Below are 23,031 nucleotides of genomic sequence, written 5' to 3' on the forward strand. Positions count from 1 at the left end.
ACAAAGCTATTTAGATTCAGTCTAAAAACAAAGCTATTTTAGGACTGTATGTTTCAGATTTCTGACTCTAAGAATCACTATCTGACTGTAATCAACAAGAATATGTCATTTACTGAAACTTTTGCTTGGATTAGAATTAGCAGTAGTCTAAAATCCAGAAATAGAATTATCAATCAAATGAACACGAAAGTGACATTTCTGAAAAATTAGAAATAAAGAAGAACAAGCCAACATCAATAAAAAAACACTAGATAATACTAAAGATGTCAGTGGAAAGAAGCCACGTCATCCATCTATCAACAAATATTTACTGTACTGACTACCTACTGTGTGCCAATCACTGTCTTAGGTGCTGGAGATAAACTCCTCCTCACAAGGCATAGACTCTAGTAAATAATTCAGTCAAATTATCAGGTGTGTGTGTGTGTGTGTTTAAAGGGGGGATGGAGGGAGTGTTATCATTGGAAAATATAGAAAATTATAGAAACAGCGGAAGGCGTTCATACCCTGATTAGGATGGAAGGGAAGGCTTCCCATTGCAAGGTGAAATCTAAGTAAAAAGTAGGAGTCAGATGAAAGGAGGTTTGGAGAGAAAGAAGTTTCTAGCAGAGGGAATAGCCTATATATACATCAAGAGTCCAGAGAGAGCTTGGTAGTGTCAAAGGGAGGATGGTGTAGAGAAAACAAGGATGGAGAGGTAAGAGAAGATGCCAATCAAATGAGCAGAAGTTATATCACAAATGGCTGTTCAAGTTAATTTATGCAATCTTTTTTATATAAAATTAATCAGAATTTCAATCCTCTTCTATTAACATGTCTGTTTGTCACTTTGCACAAAACTGAAAGCTGATTTGTTGTCACATTATGTGTGGTCAGTTTCAGAAATACAATGAATAACGGTTCACCACCACAAAAAAGTACTCTCATCTAAACCAAGTGACTAGGAATCTGATTTGGGAAGCTACCCTTATTAGTATTCCTAGTTGCTTCTGGCATGGGATGTTATATGGTGACAAATTAACCTTACCCAAAAAGACCGCTGGTGTTTGCTCTCGGCTACTGGGAGGCGATTTCTAGGCCCTTGGAATGTCATAGAATGTCATGCCTCATAGAAGGTTCTGCCTGAGGGCTTGGCCACTGGACAGTCTAATAATGTGATGTATGATGAGGGCTTTGGGCCATATTACCAGCTGTATCCCCAGAAGGGATTAAAGATCAGCCAGGTAGGCAGTATGTGATCAAGCCCCACTAAAAAGTCTGGACAAAAAAGCTTAGGTAAGCCTGGTTGGCAATACTCCATGTGTACTGTCACACATCAATAGTGGGAGGGTAATGCTGTCCTGATTCCACAGGGAGAAACAGAAGCTCGGCATTTGGTGTCCTGGACTCTGCCCTATGCACTGGAATAAACTGTAACTGAATATAACAGCATTCAGTGAGTTCTGTGAATTCTAGTGAATTACTAAAGCTGAGGGTGGTCTTGGGAACTCCCCAAAGTTGTAGACATAAAATAGGTTCCTCTTTTTGTTAATGAGAGAGGCCTACCCACACACATCAGAACTCATTTATTACAGCTACGTCTTGATTAACATCTTCCCAACAGAAAAGCTGTATTTCCTTTTTCCTTCCTTCCTTCCCTCCCCCTTTTCCTTTCATTTTTAATCTGAGAGAAGGGTTAAAAATCAACATTTCAATAGAAAAATGATGTATTATCTAAATTTAAAGTTAGCTTTTTCTGCTAATTTTCTTTGGAAGGTTCATTTCAGATACAAAGCAACATGGAAGACGAGGTATGACAGATTCAAATAAATCAAGTAGTAAGACTTTTGACACCTGAAGAAGAACACACATCCTGCATAATAACTAATATAAAAGAACATAATTTATATGTGTAAATTATGCCAGCATTTACAACTCAATATCTAAAGATTTCACGTACCAAAATGCATTCATATTTCTCTTTATTAAATTAACCCAGGACTCTTAATCTAATTTATATGGACTACCCAGTAATGCCTTACCAAAGCCATAATGTCTGATATGACGAGAACAATGAGAAAAAGGCTGGAAAAAAAAAAGAAGGAAAAATTACATCTAATACAACAGGTGCATTTTTCAAGCTCATTAAAATCCAAGTGAGACTAGGTAAATAACCTAGTATTGTCGGTATTTTTGCTTCTGAAAATACAACTTTCAAAGGTTCTTTTCTTATTATCATGGATGACCATCCCATAGAGATGAGCTGGACTGTAAAATGTGTTATTAAGTGCTCTGAATATTTATTTCAGTAAAATGAAAGGGACATACATTATGATTTTCAAAACTAAACTTTTGAGATAATTGTTAACTAATATGCAATTTCAAGAAATAATACAGAGGGATCCTCTGTACCCTTTACCCAGTTTCCTCCAGTGGGAAGATCTTGTAAAACCATAGTATAATATCCCAAGCAGGACATTGACACTGATACTGTCAAGGTAAGGAGTGTTCCCATCAGCACAAAGTTCTTTCATAATGCCCTTTTATAGCCACATCTGTCCTCCCCTCACCATCCCTCTGCCTAATCCCTCACCCCTGAGAGCCACTAATCTGTCCTCCATTTCTATAATTTTGTCATTTTAAGAGTGTTTTATGAGTAGAATCACATACGTAACAAGTTGAACAATTTATATAACACTTTGTTACCTTTTGTAACCTTCTGGGATTGGCTTTTCTCACTTAGCATAATTTTCTCAAGAATCATCCAAGGTGCTGTATCAATGGGTCATTTACTTTTACGGCTGAATAGTACTCCATCATATGGATATACAATGGTTTACTTAACCATTCAAGCACCAAAGGACATCAAGGGTTGTTTCTACTTGTGGCTATTGTTCCAGTTTGTGGCTCTTACAAATAAAGCTGTTATAAACATTTGTGTCTAATTTTTTGTGTAAACCTTTCATTTCTCTAGGAAAATACATCAAGAGTGTAATTGCTAGGTCATACAACAGTAGAATGTTTAGTTTCATAAGAAACTGTAAAACTCTTTTCAGAGTGGTTGTACCATGTTACATTTCCACTAGCAATGCATGAGAGCAATTTCCTTACATCCTCAACAGCATTTGGTGATGCCACTATTTGTTTTTAACTGTTCTGATAAACTGTTCTGATAAGTGTGTAATGATATTTCATTGTTGATTTTTTTTTTTTCTTTTTTGAGATGGAGTCTCGCTCTGTCACCCAAGCTGGAGTGCAGTGGTACAATCTTGGCTCACTGCAACCTCCGCCTCCTGGGTTCAAGCGATTCTCCTGCCTCAGTCTCCCGAGTAGCTGGGACTACAGGCGCCTGCCACCATGCCTGGATAATTTTTGTATTTTTAGTAGAGACGGGGTTACACGATGTTGGTCAGGCTGGTCTTGTACTCCTGACCTCGTATCCGCCCGCCTCAGCCTCCCAAAGTGCTGGGATTACAGGCAGGAGCCACCACGCCCGACCCATTGTGGTTTTACATGCATTCCTTTAATGGCTAATAATGCTGAACAACTTTTCATTGGCTTATCTGCCATCTGTATATCTTCTTCAGGTGTTTTGCTCACTTTATAATTAAAATTTTTTTTACTGTTGAGTTTTGTGCATTCTTTATGTATTCTAGATACTAGTCTTTTGTCAGATACCTGGTTTGTAAACATTTTCTCCCAGTATGTAACCTATGTTCTCATCCTCTTACTAGGGTCTTTCACAGAGCAAAAACTTTTAATTCTGAAGAAGCCCAGTTTATCAATTTTTCCTTTTATGGGTTACAATTTTGATGTCAAGCCTAACTCTTCGCCTAAACCAAATCCCAAGGATTTGCTCTATTTTTTCCCTAGAAGTTCAAATCTGTGGTCCATTTTGAGTTAATTTTTAAAAAAAGTATGAGGTTTTGGTAGAGGTTTGTGACTTCTTTTTAATAAATAATTGTTTTTCTAACCATAGGTTTGAAATAAAGACATGTAACTCAATAATTCACATATGCAAATATATACCACAAGTCAGACTGATCATATCTTACTGAAGTATAATTCCATTCAGACACATAATAAAGTGTGTTAATCTGATTAAGAGTTTGTAGAGAATGCAATGGTCATCCAGTACAACCTTCTACCTAAAGCATGAATTCCCAAAGTATCAATCCCAATAAAGGCATTGTCTAGCACTAGTTTTAGTGGTTGCAGCAACAGAATCCACTCCATTTTTAGCAGCTCCAGTTACTGCAGAGTTCTTTCTTCTGTGAATCAAAGCACAACAAATATTCTACCCTATGGACCCAGTTCTTCTGGAACAGAAAAATAATAAATACAACTCAAAAGACCTTTAGAAGGAGTGCGGTGGCTCACACCTGTAATCCCAGCACTTTAGGAGGCCGAGGTGGGTGAATTGATTGAGGCCAGGAGTTCAAGACCAGCCTGGCCAACATGGCGAAAACCCGGCTCTACTAAAAATAGAAAAATTAGGCAGGCATGGTGGCACATGCCTGTAAGCCCAGCTACTCGGGAGACTGAGGCACGAGAATCGATTGAACCTGGGAGGTGGAGGTTGCAATGAGATCACACCACTGCACTCCAGCCTGGGTGACAGAGTGAGACTCTGCCTCAAAACAAACAAACAAACAAACAAACAAAACCTTTAAAAAACCTTTACATACCTTTTTTAAAAAGTTTTGATTTTTTAGAAATATTATTTTTATTTTTCTAAAGAAAATTATATTACTGTGTGACACAGATGATATTCTGGGATCCTTGTGAAGTTAAGACACATCTGATTATTTATTGTCTTCCCAGCCTCAGTTTCCTTATCTATAAAATGGTTGTAATAATATCTATATTTCCTAGTATCATTGGAAAAATTAAGTCAGGTAATATGTGGCAAGTACCTAATACAGTGCCTGACATATGGTATCTGCCTAGTAAATATCGGTTTCATTCTCACTCCTTAAACAAAAGCTTTAAATGAAATTAAAGATATAATCTCTCCCCTTATGGAGTTCACAAGGTGTGTATTAGCTAGGGTTGCCATAACAAAGTACCACAGATTGAGTGGCTTAAACAATATAAATTTCCTCATAGTTCTGGAGGCTGGAAGTCCAAGATCAGTGTGTTAGCAGGGTTGGTTTTATTTCAGGTCTCTTTCCTTAGCTTGTGAATGGCCATATTCTCCCTTAGGTTCACATGTCATCTCTTCTGTGTTTGACTGTGTCTTAATCTTTTCCTCTTATAAGGACATCAGTCATATTGGACTAGGGCCCACCCATATCACCTCATTTTACCTTAGTTACCTATTGAAAGGCCCTGTCTCCAAATTTAGCCATATTCTGAGGTACTTGGGGGTCAGGACTTCAACATAAGAATTTTAGGGGACACAAATCAGCCTCTAACTGGGTGTGAAACAGAAAAGTAAGAAACAATTTTATCAGCCACAGTCTGAGTTACCTAACTTAGCCAGAAATTTGAGGGTGGAAGGATTCTGGAGAGTGGAGCAGTTGGGTTAAAAAGGTTTAACGGAGAATACGATCCCTGAACTAAGTCTTAATTAAAAAGAAGGAAAATGATTTTCCAGAGCAAATCTTCATATTCTTGAACCATTCTGTGGAAACTGAAGAACCCAGAAGTAAGCCTGCTCAAGGTCACACAGCTAGTAACAGTAAGTCATAGACTTCTAACAGCAAGTCTGGCCCCAGAGCCTGTGCTCCTAACCATTACGCACACTGCCTCCCTATGGCTCTACTGACTCTGAGAGGCCTTCAGCATCTTCACCATGTTCCTTTGAATGTGTCCCTGGTTCCCTCATTTATTCATATGTTGCTCAAATGTGAAGGCATAAATGTAATACACTATTCAATATTCATGGTGATCTAATTTTAAAAAGGATAGGGTTATCATTCCCTTGCTCTAAATACAATAATTTTATTAAAGTCAGGTTAGTTAATGGTATTATTTGATCTCCAAGATGTTTTGAAGCTACTGTGTACCTAGATCCTATGAGTTTCCTCGTAAATACCTTTTTATTCAAGAAATAAATACCTGCTATTGAGTTTTTATCCAATTGATACTAAATATTACTTATCATCCTCATTGAGCCACTGTGATTGTTCACTTGCAAGACCCTTAATTGATCTCCCTGCTCTTATTCTTGTCTTCCTAAAGTTATTATCCATGCAACAGACAGAACAGCCTTCAAAACCTACCAAAGGCTTCTTGCCACAACTGAATAATGCTGAAGTCCTATCTGTGGCCTAAATGGCCCCTTCTGTTCTGCCCCTGCCAACCTGTTCAACTTTATTTCCTACAATTCTTCTGCTAGCACACTCTGCTTAAGGCTACCTTTCTTGCTGTTCTCCAAATACACTAAGCATGTTTTCAACTCATGCCCTTTGTATGTTTCACTCCCTCCACCTGAGTGAACCATAAAACTATGTGAGTAAAGACCATATTAAGGTTTTTGCATAAATTGCTTCTCCTTAGAGAAGACTCCCTGGATCACTTCATTTTTTTCCCCTGACATTTAACACTACTTGAAATTTTGTTATTACAAGCATTTTATTTTCTTTGTCTCCCCAGGTAGACGGTAAGCTCTGTTCACCAAATGTATCACCAGTGGCTAGTACAGTGCCCGGTATATGATACAAACTCAAACCCTATGTGCTGAATGAACAGTAGGAGTAATTAGCATAAAATAAAACTGAAAATGGCTAATGCTACACATTGTGAAATATGCTTTAGATTTAAGACTGACTTAAGAACCTTTTCCTTTTGATTTCATAGAACACAAAAAATCTAATCCAGGAAAAATTAGACCTGGTAGAAACAACACCAAATAACATTGTAGAAGGCTAAAACCACACAGAATAAAATCTGTAACTAACAAAATAATGATGGAAGAAGCAAATCTTGACAATAACCAGATCTGTAATATCTGATCTAGGTGAATGAGACCTGGTAGATATGATAACTGTAGAAGAAAAAAAAAAACTCTGGCAGGAGCTGAAATCCATAGACTTTAAGATAAACAAAAACAAATAACCCAAAAACTTTCTGAAAATTAATAAAAATAATTTTAATAAATTAAAAATCAAAATAGAAATACTTCATATAAAAATTAATTTAAAAATTAAGCTGATTTAATAGAGTACCCACATAAAAACACTTTCCCCATAAAAGTTATTCAATATTATAATAATTATGATTCAAATCTGGATTCCTAAATATGTGAGCATAACATTCTGGAGATAAAAATACCCATCAGAACAAAATGGTATATTCAAAATTAGAGTCAAAATATTTTCACTTCAATTAATACAGGGCATGAGAAAACTAGCTTTTTGGCTGCTAAATCACATTGTTGACAACCGCTACTTCCAAGTTTTTGTGGGTTTTTTTTTCCCCAATCCCTGCCGTGTAGCCGTGGCTGTTGTACAGTTGAGTATTTAATCAAACACAGAACTGAAAAATCATCCCTTTCAGATCTTATATGGTTGGTTGTTGAATACTTCTGTAATACTAAAACTTGTTTCTCTTTCTCAGTGGCCTTCTAATCTCTCATGCTTTGCTGCATTCTGAAAGTGACAAAGGTCTTCATGGTCCATGTCATCTCAAACTGTGAAATGAACTGGCCACAATTGTGACACTTTTGGCAGGTTGTTTCACACCCCCACACCTCCCTTTTCCCTAACCACCTTCCAGTTTAAAATGAATGTGTGCCAGACAGAGTTCCGGCCATAGAGACATAGTCAGAAATCTGTTACATGGGGCCTTTGGGAAAGACACTGCTACCCTGACAGAAAAGGAGAATCAGCTGACATATCTCCTTGCCTTTTTCCCCACTAGTCCTTTTCCCTTGTTCCTGTCTGGATGGCAGATGAGATACGATGGCAGATGGAGGCATGATGAGAAAAACACGAGGGTAAAAGCAACAATCTAAGAATCTACCATTCTTAGGAATGCAGAAAAGCAGGGTTGCTGATGGCATCACAGAGTTATGGGCTGCCAACCTCCAGACTCCATGTGACGTGAGGACATAAATCTCTATTTCTCTTAGCTACTGTTAGTTAGATTTTCATTGCTTACATCCATAAGCATTCTTAACAGATAAACTATCAGGTAATCTTCGTGCACAGCTACTACCTTTTTGTGGTCTCTACCCAAAATTTACAAGGTTTTGTTGATGAACCCAATTATTAAGACTGAGACACTAGATAAATTATTAATAACTAGAAAAGTAAATTTTAAGTTATGCAAAAAAAACAATGTTAATACAACTTTTCTACTTCACTTTTGTTCAATACACATTTTAAGGAGTGAGTTGGAAGAGAAGCAGAATCATTTCACTGGTTAGTTATATTGAACTCGTCCTTGGCATTATAGATCTAATAAATAAATAAGTCATTAGTATATATCTCCACCCCCATCTTAACTGTAGGCTTCCAACAGTTGTAAGAAAATGATTAGCAATATAAATAATAAGACCGTTAAAAGGTGAACAGAAAGGAGAGATGATATCAGTGATTATTTGGTAAGCAGTATGGCAGTAAGGGTGGCTGGACTTCAGCTTGTGTGATGGGTTAAATAAAGAAAACAGGATGAGAAGCTAGTTTTCAATAGGAAGAAAAGGCATCGCTGGCTCCAATGTGTAACATTAAATTTGATGAGTCAGTGTGATATCCAGGAAGAAATGTCAGTGACTTCTGAGTTTAAAGGTCAAAAGAGACCTTTCTGAGCCACCTTTGCCTCAGTTCTCTCCTGCTGTGTTTTGTTTTTCATTGCACTAGTTTCCAGATAGCATTACTATAGACACGCACAAATATAAGAATACAAACACACGTACACTTTGATGAGCCTTCTATTTCTCATTCCACATGTCCCCAGCTCTTCTTATTTAAACCTTAATTAAAATCCCTTCTAAAAATCTTATCCACCAACAAAGATGCAGGAAAGTACATGTCATTCACCAGTTTTTATTGCATCTAAGTAAATATCTCTTATGTGATATTGACAAGGCATAAATACTTTCAATATTAAATTCATGTAAATATCCTGCAAAAATATACTAAAACTAGAAATGAGATTTCCAGTATTCTTAAGCAGTGGAAGAAAAACTTTTTTCATTATGGCATATGCATAATACCATGCTAAACCCAGTTCTAGCTTATACTCATCAAGAACAACATGCAAATTTATGCTAATATTAGTTATTTCTTTCAGCATTGAATATGCTAGCTTGATTCAAGAATAACAAAACTGCTAAGCTTCATATTTATATCAAGTATTTTACAGAGTCCCTGTGCTGATGAGGCAATTTTATTGGTTAAAAAAAGCAAATAGTTGAGTTGACAGCTTTTCTTCCACAGTCTTGATTGCTTAAGACGGACTGCTCCAGAAATTCCTCAAAACTCAGAATACTTCCTACTCCATTTGTCAAATGTATAGAAATCATGACAGAGAAACTGAGTATATTTTTGACATTTAGAAAAGTTAATTTTAAGTCATGGAAAATGAAATAATGTTAACATATTTATGTAACATATTTAAGAAATAAACCAAAATAAAAGTTAGAGTATCTTTTGCTTTTTGTAGGCACAGTTATAACAAGTAATTAACTACAATAATTTAACATTTATGTTTTACTGTTTTCTAGGGAGGTTCTTCACTAGCTTGAATAATATTCTAATAACATTTTATTGCTGAGAAAGCAAGCTTGTCTGCTAGAGGCCCTAATCAACTAATTTCCTCTAATGACAAGCAACACAGGTGAAAATTTTCTCATTTTTGTAATAAACAATCTATGTTACAGTGTCTTAATAGCAATCATATGAAATGTCTTCAAATGTTTACTCTCATCTCCTAAAAATAGGCAAATCAAATGTTTCTTAAACTAATTCATCTTACCTTTTTGACGATAACTGAGTAGTCAACTGAACTGCTTCAAAAGCACACATAACAAGAACAAAGGGGATTAAAATCTGTAAAAGAACAATAAATGATGCCAGGAATAACTGAAGCATCTGAAACACTTTTTGAAAAAAACACTATTTCTGCTTACAGAAATATTTTCAATTTCTCAAGTAACTTTTACATATACTAGTGAAGAGCAAACACTGAAATAAAAGCATGATACCAATGGCACATAGAACAGTGATGAAACTGACTTAAAAACCTACATTAATAAGCTATACAATGTAAAAGATAGCAAACATCAATACATATTCCAAATAAAAGCCTATTACAAATTTTGTTCCATTTAACGTATTCTAATAATTAACCACAATGTTCAAAAGATTCCAAGAGGGTATGAAGAGCACAGAATGCCCAAATCAAATAAATTATAGAACCTGATAATTTGATTCACAGATCCTTAAACCCATCTGGTTATTTAAAACTATAACATTATAAACATGATTCAGCTTCTTAATCTTTGCCTTTGTTTAAAAAAACATTTATTTATGATTATAAAATTCACACTCATTATAACAAATTTGAAAAAATTTATAAAACATTTTAAATAAAGCCATAGTAAAATTTATGCTGGTTGAAAATCCATAATCCAGAGCTAATACTGTTAATATCTTGAGGTATTGCTTTCCAATTATCAATTTTGAAAAATATATATAACTTGATGTTTCAAAAAAGGGGGAGATATGGAAAATAAATGATGTTCAAGACAGCATAAAGTTCTTTTTCAAGTGAAGGACATATGAATAAAATAGAATTCAGCAGGGCCCTCACTTCTAGACACATCAGTCAACAAAAGTCATCAAGTGTATTATGTCATTAAAGCTTACTGCATTGTGCTGGAGATTAAGAACCTAGCATTCTAATTTGAGCTTTATCTTTCTTGCTTGCTTGCTTGCTTGTTTTTTAATTAAAGGCGCACGGTCTTTAATAAACTGAGAAAAAAAAACACTTAAAAAATGTGAATGAAAATTAAGGAAATAGCAACATGTTTTAAAATAACTCAGTAGGGAACAGGACATGAGAAAATGAACATCTTTTTAACATGTCTTAAACTTCCATTTGTATTAGTGTAATAACAAAAAGTAGACATTAATCCTATTAAGATGACACCTTTAACCATTTTTATTTATAAATCTGAACATTAGGTAATCGGATTTTAGGCAAGAATCAGTTTACTTTATTTAAACAAATATATACTAAGTAAAATGTGTCAGGCATTATGGTAAAGGGAGTAAAACAAGCATAATGACCTTAGAGAAGAAGAACATGAATTACATTCTAATGAAGAATCTGAACCCCTGGAAAGCTGAAAATTGTCATTATCTTTGTATTGTCAGCACCCAGCTAGTATCTGGCACATTACTAAATATAGCAGAAAATGACACATTTGTTGAATGAATCAATCAATTCCAGTTACATGGATTATGAGAAAAGATTATGTTGGCAATCTCATGGGTAGAGAACATGGGTTCAGGGAACCTTATACTCTTTAGCAGCACTGCAGTTTGATCCACAGCTTCCCACAGGCTTTAATCACATCTGATAAGATCCTCTCAAATTAACAGTTGAATCCCTACTCTTTTGAAGTCAAATGCACTTAAGAGTAAAGCAAATAGATTAACTGTGGTTTGGAGTAAGGGATAGAGGGTCTCACCTCCAGTTTAGCAGTGCCAACTCTGAAAGGATATCTTCTTTCCACTGCTACTTAACTCTGTCTAAATGACTTTATAATCTTAATCAATCAATAGCTTAATACAAATAACAAAATAAGAAAACTAACCTTCCACATCATCAGGGCTCCCATCACAAAAGGACTGAAAACAGTCAGAAAGCAATAAACAGAGGCAAGATCAAAGCTAGGGAATTATAACAAGGAAAAAGAATTTAGAATTCACTCTGTAACTTTAAAAGAATATTCTTCTAAAAAGATGTTTAAACTAATTCTCTGAAATCTACTTACTAAAACACAAGCAAACATCATATTATGAAGCCACTAAAATGAACGCAGTAGATCTGAATGTGCCAATACACACCAATCTCCAAAATATATCATTCAGTATAAAAAGCAAGGTGCAGGCTGGGTGCCGTGGCTCACGCCTGTAATCCCAGCACTTTGGCAGGCTGAGGCGGGTGGATCACCTGAGGTCAGCAGTTTGAGACCAGCCTGACCAACATGGTGAAACCCCGTCTCTACTAAAAATACAAAAATTAGCCAGGCATGGTGGCGAGCACCTGTAATCCTAGCTACTCGGGAGGCTGAGGCACGAGAATCACTTGAACCTGGGAGGCAGAGGTTGCAATGAGCCGAGATCACACCACTGCCCTCCAGTCTAGGCAACAGAGTGAGACTTTGTCTCAAAAAGAAAAAAAAAAGTAAGGTACAGAACAAAAGGTATAGAAGTCCCAGGTTGCATTATTTTTTGGTTATATATATATATGCCACTTTCATTTAAAATTACCTGTTAATAGAAGCTATATTTCCAGTTCCAAAAAATGCTGTCACTAAGAAGAAAACCTAAAGCGAGTCAAGGAAATGGCAAAACAACTCAGATTTCATACAAATTTCCTTTTCATTTAGAAAAGATATGCTAATTTTACCTTGAGAGTAATTTGCTTTTTTACTTGTACCATGAATTGTTTTCAAGGAACATTCCATTATATCTCCTTGTGAATGCATTTTAAAACAGCCAGATTGAAGAGGCTGTGTACTGAGAATAATGAGGCCTGAGAGGTCATCCTCACTCAGTCCCTAGTAACCTTAGGAAGGTTATTTTCCTCTTCCCTAACATGAGCAAGGTGGACCATATCTGTAGTGGGCTGCTAGTGATTTTTTCAAAAGAAAAACATGGATCTAGTGTATATCATAGACATTTTCAGCTGAAAGACACAGTTATAGTCTATATATGCTTGCTGTAAACCCACCACATGCTAAGCACATGCTAGACCGCTTGAAAGGCTCAGGAAGAAACAAGATAACATGTTTTAAAATAATTCAATAGAGAATGACACATGAGACAATGCTGAATATCTTTTTGACATTTCTTAAACTTACATTTGTATTAGTAAAGTAATAAAACATTGATATTAATCTTAGTGTCCAAGAACTTACTGCTAGCAAAGCACTTGAAATAGGTGCCTAACCCACTGAAAGGGCTTAATAAGTGTTAGCTCTTTTATTACTATAGACACCCACAAAAAATGGTGAAGCAACACTGAAGAGGAAGTATGAATCATGACAATTTTCAGTGAAAAAGAGGCATTTGAGTTGGTGAGCTGAGCCTTTAATGTATTCATGGATTCAGTGATTCAACGAATCATCTAAGCAACCAACGTTTATTGTCTAGTATATGTCAGAGACAGAGATAGGCACTAAGAATATAAACATAAATCAAATAGTCTCAAAATACTCAAATGGTGACTAAGATATGATGACAGAAATAGAAGAGAGACATTTTAAGGTAAAGAACAGTGAGAAAAAAATGACTTCGCCAAGAAAGAGTAAAAAGGCTTGACAGACAGGAACTTAGACTTTATTGAAGGATATGGTGAAAGACGAAGCAAGAAATATAGACTGGTGGCGTATTAATAAAAAGCCTGAACTGGGCCAGGCGTAGTGGCTCACGCCTGTAATCCCAGCACTTAGGGAGGCTGAGGCGGGCGGATCACGGGGTCAAGAGATCGAGACCATCCTGGCCAACATGGTGAAACCCCGTCTCCACTAAAAATACAAAAATTAGCCGGGCCTGGTGGTGCGTATCTATAGTCCCAGCTACTCAGGAGGCTGAGGCAGGAGAATCACTTGAACCCGGGAGGCAGAGGTTGCAGTGAGCCGAGATTGTGGCATTGCACTCCAGCCTAGCGACAGAGTAAGACTCCGTTTTTTGTTTTTTGTTTTTTTTTTTCAAAAAAGCCTGAACTTTATTGTGGATACAGTGAAGAGCAGCAAATCTTTTAGGCTAGTGTTACAATCAAGAAACACCAGTGACTGTGTGATAGATATTCAGATAAGGGAGACAAATAATTGGAGGCAGAAAATTTAAGTTGGGAGCCATTTCAGTAGTCCATGTCAGAGATAAGGAAATGCGAACTGATGCAGTGGGAATGAAGATCAAGAGTGAAGGGAGCCACAAGGACTTTAGAAGTGGACAAGGAGCAGTTAAATATGACAACAAGTTGGATGTCTTGGGGACTGGGAGTACGGTGATGCCATTAAATGAGATAAGGCCTGCCAGAGAGAGTGACTTTGAAGAGGAATGGCAGTTGTTAGTCAGTTTGGGACACATATTTGGTGATGCCCAGCAGAATGTTAGACATGTGGTCCCTGAGGTCATGAAAGAGGTCAAGTTTGGAAAAACACATCTTAGAGTTGTTTGCACAGAAGTGTCTACCAAAGTTACAGGAAAATCTGGCACAAAACAGGTACAATAAGAGAAGGTTAATGGTGGAGCATGGAGAAAAAACTATGGCTGAAGATCAGGCAAAGGAAGTAATTATAGAGAAGAAGAATAGAAATGATATACGAATCTTAGAAGAAAACTTACTGTGTCCTGGATGTGAAGGGAAAAGAAAGAGAAAACATAGACTTGAATGTTAAAGTGTGGTCAGGTAAACTGAATAGATTTGAGTGATCAGGAAGCCCCTGCAGACCACTGACAGTACAACTTCGGCAGAGACATCTGACAAATATTGATAGAGCACTGCTACATGCCAGGCATTGTTAGAGGTTTGTGGATATGGCATATACATGGAGAGAAAACAATGGCAGCAACTATAAATTTTTCTTTCAAAAAATTAAACAGAAAGGACAAGATGAAATTATAATTTAGGGAAATGCAAGGTTCAGTGGGTAAAGTGCTTTATTAGTATTAGCTGATTGGAAGGAACCTGTAAAGAGAGAAAGAAAGCAAAACAGAGTGAAAGCCAGAGACAGAGAAGATGGAATATTTATTTTCTGTACCTGGGGTCTAGACTCTGCACCATGGTCAGCTCAAAGAAAATGCCTCCAATACTTACAAGCCATGTATCTGATAAGGGGTTAATATCCAAAACATATGAGGAACTCCTACAGCTAGCAAAAGTAAAATAGTCACACTTAAAGAAGAGAGTAGAATGATGGTTGCCGAGAGCTGAGAGGAGGGGGGAAAGGGGAAATGTTGGTGAAAGTGTATGAAGTTTCAGTTGTGCAAGATGAATAAGGTATGCAGATGAAATGTACAGCATGGTGACTGTAGTCAGTAATATTGTATTGTATACTTGAAATGCACTAAGAGAGCTGATCTTAAGTGTTCTCACTGCAAAAACAGAAAGAAAGAAAAAACAGTAAGTATGTGAGGTAATTGATATGATAATTAGCTTGATTGTGGTGATCATTTTACAATGTATACATATATCAAAACATCAAAATATACATCTTAAATATATACAATTTTTTGTCAATTATACTTCAATAACGCTGAATAAAATAAAATAAAGGAAATACATTCCTATGATTTCTTGCAGCTAGTCAGTCAGCCTTTCCAAACTAAGACTTTCCTCTGCCATACTGTCTTTCAAACCTCTACTACTAACAACTTTCACAACATTGCCTCTGAGGTGATCCAAAAACCTTTGTGAGACAGATGTTATGTAATGTGAGTTTAGAATAAAATGCACATAAAAAGATATGAACTCATAATTGTGGTTTCTTCCAGGATGAGAGAAATTAGATTGAAGTTGGGAGTTGAAAGACTTTGGCTTTAGCTCTAATGTTTTAATTTCTTAAAAACACATTTTTAAAAAACATACGTGACAAAGTACTAATGGCTGATATCTGAATAGCAGGAATATATATACACATACATATAATTCTTTATACTTTTCTACAGTTCAAAAAAAATTTTAATGTGAATTACATGAGAAAACTATAGTTCAGGGAGGTTAAAGTACTTAACACCACTATTAAGTGATGGGCAGAAACACCTTCCATGTCTTCTTACTCCATTAAGTGGGAGTTGCAACTCTTTAAACCAAAGTCTCCACAAAGGATACGAGGAAAAAGGCCCTACGGATGTCATCCAGATATAGCTGTCGAAACTGAGTTATATCAATATTATGAGAGAACTGGATACTGGTGAGCTGTGAGATAATAAGAAAAATATTAATGAACAATAACAGTTGGCTTATTTCTATATTTGAAGGCAAACTTACAATGGCTAAGTTACAATGGCTAGAAACATGCCCTGTGTTGACAAAAAAATAAAAAATAAACAATAAACAATAAATGTTTCCCTAGGGTTTAATTACACCTTAATAAAATCTGCCAAAAGGTAAAATATGTTGCTAATAATATATAGAACACAGTTGTAGTGTTGCTATATGTGTAATAAAAGTGAGAATTGAGCTTTTTCTTATCTTATATAAATGCTTCATTTTAAAATCCCTATATAATTCTTCCCTTTTCAAAGACTAATTTCTCAGAGTGTCCTGATCATCTTAAACCTAGATATGGTATCATATTAAAAGGCATGGTAAAATTAAATGTTTGTTTATTTGTCCCTCTATTAATTCTATCTGCAGAGAAATTTTCTTTCTATAAAAAAGCAACATATTCCTGTCTTTGGTAGAACAGAAAGCCACTCAATCCAACAAGGTGAGTGCACACTTGCTTAATCACCCTCCACAAATAGAACACTAATGGGTGAGTTTAAAGGTAGACTTTCCCCACTCCTACTTCCCATGTAATTTTCTAGTAAATTCTTGGGATGTTTTAATACTCTTTTCTAGAATGAGATACATTTGCTTTTAGTTAAAAACATAGAATTTAAAAAGTAACACAATAATCCTCAGCCTGATGAAATATTTAATATTAAGGCTAATCTCTGAGTATTTACATGAATCTGCTCAAAACTGCTTTTCATGTATTATTTTAATATTCAAGGACTAAAAGTTTAAAACCAGTAATTATTAAATATGCATCAATAAAGTTTCTTCTTTATGGAAATTAATCATTCTGAATTATCAGTAACAATCTACATACTCAACTGGAGCCAGATAACGATGGATCAACTATGAAAGTATTTTCTGTAATATTCATTTTATCCGACCTTAGTAAAATTGCAAACATTCTATCACCAATTTCTCAGAATTACCATCAGCTCTAAATATAGACAAGAAACATCAATTTAACTCTGTAGTCCACCATGATAAAGGTATCCTTAAAAACTGGTTGGATTTTAGCCAACTCAAAGTATTATGTGTTGCATACACAGTCTAAGATTTGGACTGAGGCCACAATCATTAAGGCAGCAGAATAAGCAATTTGGATTAGGATGACCAGAAAGTGAAAAACAACAATAGAAACTTAAATGTCACCTTATAATAAAATTCATAAATTGACTTGTGACAACATAAAAATTCTTCCAAGATAAATTGATGGAAGGAAAAATTGGATGTAAAATATGAAGAAAATAAGATAAAAAGCATTCTTTTCTCTATTCCTTCACTTACATTGACTTTTTTAAATCAATGATTCTCAAGTAATCACTAAGCCCAACCTATACAACAACAAAATTGTGCTTTTCTGTGATAAGTAAAAAATCTTCCTTATCTATTATTAAGTTTAACTTAATTATTAATGCCAAACAACTAAAACTTTTTAACACTAAAATTTTAAGTAGAAAGAATTTTTGAAATAACATTGCAACTTCCTTATAGGATAGAGACTAATAGTCTCAAATAAAAACAACAATGACTTTGACCAGCTACCTTTTGTTTACAGCAAACACCAGATTGTTGTAGAGTTTCTTGTTCTATGTTTATCCAGACAAACATCAAACAAGACAACACTAGCGGAAAGAGAGCTTCATACCTAACAGGTGGGGAAAGGTAGAAATGAAAAGAAAAAAAACAGTAAAATAAGTAAAAATGCAAATTTACACTGAGGTCTTTCTCAAAATTAAAATAATTTGATAATACTTCTAAGTCACAATATTACAAAACTTAAGAAGAAAGCAGGAAAGTAATTTTTAAATTTTAACTCCAACATCATCTTTTTTGAGTGATGTGAAATCTTGAGATAATTATGTGTTTAAAATAATAGAAATACATAAAAGCCATTCATAAAGCCAATGACAGATATACATAAAAGAGAAAGAAGGCATGAAGACAAAGGTAAAAAGATAATTCTAGAGGTAAAATTATTAACATACATAGAAGAGGAAAAGGAACACTCTAAATTTTCAAAAAAATGGGCACAACAAGAACACAAACATCAAAATTATGTTTGACCTTATTGATAACATATGGAAATGAAAACAATGGTGATATATCATATTTGCCAATATTAAAACAACAGCGTTGGCCAGGCATGGTGGCTCATGCCTGTAATCCCAGCACTTTGGCAGGCCGGGGCAGGCAGATCACGAGGTCAGGAGTTCGAGACCAGTCTGGCCAGCTTAGTGAAACCCTGTCTCTACTAAAAATACAAAAAATTAGCTGGGCGTGGTGGTGTGCGCCTGTAATCCCAGCTAACTCAGGAGGCTGAGGCAGGAGAATCACGTGAACCCGGGAGGCAGAGGTTGCAGTAAGCTGAGATCACTCCACTGCACTCCCACCCAGGTGACAGTGTGAGATTCTGTCTCAAAAACAAAACAGTGTTGACAAGAATGTGATGAAAAAGGAACTCTCATATGCTCTCTATAGGAATATACCCTTTCTGGAAGACCTTCTGATATGATGTATTAAGAATCTCAAAAATATTCATATACTATAACGTAATAAGGCCATTTCTAAAAATTTACCCTGAGAAAATAAGCAGACATGTGCTACAATTTCCATTATAAAGATATCTGTTGTAATATTGTTTACAGAAGGGGGAAACAGAAAACAACCTACATGTCCACAGGGGAATGATTAAATGTGTGGTACACCTACAGGCTGGAGTGTAAAACGGACACAAAAACAAAGAAGAAATGCACATGAGACAACACAGTGATAGAAGCCTTTTCTAAACAGTTTCCACTTTGTCTGGGGTAAATATTCCACCTTCATAATCCCTAAATGCTCTATTACAGTACTTACACCATCTTAATCACATGTTTACCTGTAAGCGTCTATTATTACTTTATAAAATCTTTGAAAACCAAGTCTGTCTGTCTCATCACCACTGCTGGCCCAGCTCACAAATATTTGCTGAGTGAGTTATTTATCTAATCAGAAGTTACAAAACAAAACAAAGCCTTATTTCCTTTTTGAGTCTTTCAACTACTGAACTGTACACCATATGCCACTATTTCCTAAAGATAAGAAAGCAAAAAAACTCCAAACACTTTAAACGCTATTACAAATTATAAAATTATAACACTGAAGACTGGGCAGAAGGAAAGATTCAGGTTTCAGAAAGCATATACAAATCACTTGATATATAAGACTTAGAAGGCCCAGGGATATGAACAGATACTACACACATGAGAAAATATCATGAGTAAAACAAGTACAGAAAACTGTACAAAGCAGTGCCACTTTTGACCTGTTAATATAACATTTGATATTCTTATTTAAAAATGGAAATACCAAATACTGTTATGTATTTGTTACAGATATGATGAAATAGTACCCCTCATATATAGTTTGTTGTAGATATTATACATTGGCACTGTTCTTAAGACAATTACAAGTTAAAAAAAGAAAGTTCATACCCAATGGCCCAAATACGCTATATGAGAAGTGAACAAAGGAAATAACCTAGACTATGAAAAAGCTTATGCATAAAAACATAACTCAAAATATTATTTGTGATAATAAAAAGTTGAAACAAAATCCATATCATGAAATATTAAATATCTATTAAAATGGTGGCTAGAAAGCCTATGAGCCATCTAGAAAACGCTTCTGAAATAATGTTAATTAGAAAAAAAGATCCAAAATAGAACATATACTGTGATTAATTTTATGTTAAAAAGACAAATACAGGGGTAACACCAGAAAGAAATGTACCAGAACATTAACAAGAGTAGAGTTAATACATAATTTTATCCCTTATCCCTACTTTCGATAATGTGATGACACTATTTTTCCAATGATTTTTTTAAAATTGAAAAACAAATATTTAGAATGCTTGTATCCCTGGCCTTTCTTTAAAGTTCAGTTCGACATCATTGATGACACTAACTCAGCTTTCCTATTCAAGCTCTTTCTCTAGTCAGTCTTCATTTCATACAATTCACAACTTCATTAACTCACAGTAAACTTAATTGTTTGATTTTGTAATTGCCTAACACTGTAAAATATAGTTCTTATTTTATAGCAGCTTATAACTCTATTGTACACTAGCAGTACACTAATGATTCTCTCTGTGTGATTGCATAGTGCTCTGGACACTGGAGATATGAAAGAAAAAACAACTGTTGATTAATTGAATTAAGGTGCATACTCTGAACAAAAGGCAAACATAATTTTTTGAAAGATTTGAAGTTATATATGAAGTTATTGATTCCTAATATTTAAAAACATAAATGTCATAGTTCTACAAATAGTAGAATTTATTTCCTTTCAAAAACTATACATTATGATCACTTTCTTTTGTAAAATGGAGATGAATAAACCAGATAAAGATAATCTTCCTATGGGACTTTATCTCTTAAGACACTCAATAGTTCATATAAAGTCTGTATATCTGCATTAATAAACTGAAATATCAATGAAATGTCATCACCGGCTCAGGGAGAACATAATGAAAACTTACTAAATTAGGATCTGCTGGTTTGGTCTCTGTGCAAATTGAATAGGGCTGACAAGGCATTTAGCTTTGTATTACAGTTTGCTAAGCAAAGGAATAATGCAAAGAAAATTTCAAAGGGAAATGTTTAACCAACTTTAACCAAGAGAACAAACTATTTTCAAGTATTACAGTAGCTCCATTTGCATAAAAATAATTAAGTGCTGATTAAAAATGAATCTTCTTTATTCAATAAATCAAGGATGCATTGTAAGAATTTAGGATTACTACTGCTATATTTCTATATTATAATATAACTACATTTCTTTTAAATATTCTGTAATTCTGAATATTCACTAATTTACGTAGAGAACCCTCCAGGTCATCCAAAATGGTGAGGCTGAATCATAACAGGTGGACTATGTTTTGCAAAACTGATTTGACACTGAGAAGATGTACTGATTGAAATGACTGAACTGTGCTATTTCAAGATACTCTTTAATTTTTTTTGGCAAAGCTAGATATACTTTCTGATGTAGAATAATGTCTGTCTTAATGAATTCATTAACAAGGTCATATAGTGCCTTATTATTCTGATTTTAGGTATAAATTTTCACTTTTTAGATTTTCTTAAAATAAGTTATGATTATGATTATGCTTATTATGATAATTTGTTTTGGCATCTCCTATGACTATTAAATTGATGATTTAAAATACTTATCCCCTATGTAAGTTACATAATTAACTCATGCTACATTATGAAATAGTTTTTTCATTCAAAATTAAACTTCAATTATCCTTGCTTCTTTCTCTCCTTTTCTAATCCAGCAAATCAGATCTATTTTTATGTTTACATTTTTTAATCAACTACACATCCCTTTAAATCTGTTTATTGCTTTAGAATTTGAAAGTTCAAAAAAGAGAAAGGCCTATTGATTAAGAGACTGTACAGAAGTTAGTACATATTTCTGGACACTTTCAAACATTTATTTCCTTAAGTCAACCAACCTCTGGGTCTGATCTCTTAATAAAACTCATGAGTCTCCCTGAAATAGTAGGTTATAATAGAAATTATTTTAACTTCTGCTTCCTTATATAGATTAAAAACTTGTGCATAGTCGAATTCATTTTTACTCTCATAGACTCTAATTTAACAAAATTATTTATCCTGAAATTTCACTAATAAAGGGGGAAAACTGTGAAAGATTTTAAGCTTTCATGATATTTATCACTCTTGAATAACAGATGCTTATAAATTTCCAGTTTTATTTTAAAGTTATATTTCAAAGGTCTAAATCTCAAAGGAAGCCTATCTTAAAATCTTATTAGGTAACTGGTAAAAATTTCCATGACACTGATATCACATCTTCAGAGCTGTGGCCCATATCTAGTTAGGCAGGGGGAAGGGAAACAAAAGGAGATAGACAGCTTTGGTGAAAAAAAGGTTTAGGGCCCCACTGGATCATCTCTTACATGAGACTACAAGAACTCCTGGGGTCTAGGTCACTTAGGGTGTTAGAGTCTACTGTGGGAAGACTTTGAGAACATCTCTCTAATTTTGAACTATGACAACTAAGTTTCCAAAAGGGAGAATCTGAGCCTTAGACCCCAAATGGCTTCACAAAATCATTTGAACTGTGAATAATATCATAGCATAATGGTGAATCCCTAGGTTTAGTCTAACTTCAATCAAGATTCTGTATTTGGGCCAAAATTCAAACTGTTTATGAGTGGTGTTTATTCACTGTTTGTTCTAGTCATTGTTTGTTATAATGTGCACATTTCTTACCCTCATAAAGATTTAAGTAAGGACAAAATTCAAAAGCAAGAAAAGAATTCTTCAAAGTTAATGGACAGAGTATAACCCTGTCTTCACTGAGTTCTAGAAAATGCTTTGGGATTCACCCCAAGTCAAGCTGCTGATTTTTTGTTTTGTTTTGGTAAAAAAATTTCAATCTTAAATAAAAATCTTTCAAAGTTTTGGGAAAATATTCTGAAGGTTCTCTGAATCAAACGAATATTTGAACTGTGAGATATGTAAGATTAAAAAAATACTATATTCAAAGAAGAATGGACAAATCAAAGCATAATTTAAAATGAATACAAGGAATGCAATAAAAATAAAAATCAATGAGACAAAATTCTTCCACAATCAATCAGAATTTTTTAACATTATAGTTAAATGATATTTTAGCAACTTCGGAAAAGAGAAAGACAAAGACAGCAAGCAATACCATGAAATGGATTTAAAAAACAGAAAACAGAAGATTACAGATCAAGTCAGATACAGTTCTCACAGAGAAGAAAATATTTATAATGTATCCCTCCAGATTTAGAAAACATTTTTTATTTCCAGAAGTTAAATACTA

General features: G+C 34.7%; 1 protein-coding gene across 4 annotated transcripts in view; it reads right to left on the reverse strand.

The window, feature by feature from the left end:
• Nucleotides 1–23,031, reverse strand: part of PIGN (phosphatidylinositol glycan anchor biosynthesis class N) — a 139,087-nt gene that overhangs the window by 23,247 nt on the left and 92,809 nt on the right. For all 4 annotated transcript variants that reach the window (XM_054461285.2, XM_054461286.2, XM_054461287.2 and 1 more), the window contains 6 exons: nt 17,713–17,815; nt 15,997–16,083; nt 12,429–12,484; nt 11,750–11,825; nt 9,904–9,977; nt 2,022–2,064 (listed from right to left, as the gene is read on the reverse strand). In XM_054461285.2, coding sequence (XP_054317260.2) covers nt 2,022–2,064; nt 9,904–9,977; nt 11,750–11,825; nt 12,429–12,484; nt 15,997–16,083; nt 17,713–17,815 — 439 coding nt within the window. The remainder of the gene's footprint in view (nt 1–2,021; nt 2,065–9,903; nt 9,978–11,749; nt 11,826–12,428; nt 12,485–15,996; nt 16,084–17,712; nt 17,816–23,031) is intronic.

Source organism: Pongo pygmaeus, chromosome 17, assembly GCF_028885625.2.
Source record: "Pongo pygmaeus isolate AG05252 chromosome 17, NHGRI_mPonPyg2-v2.0_pri, whole genome shotgun sequence".
Taxonomy (NCBI): domain Eukaryota; kingdom Metazoa; phylum Chordata; class Mammalia; order Primates; family Hominidae; genus Pongo; species Pongo pygmaeus.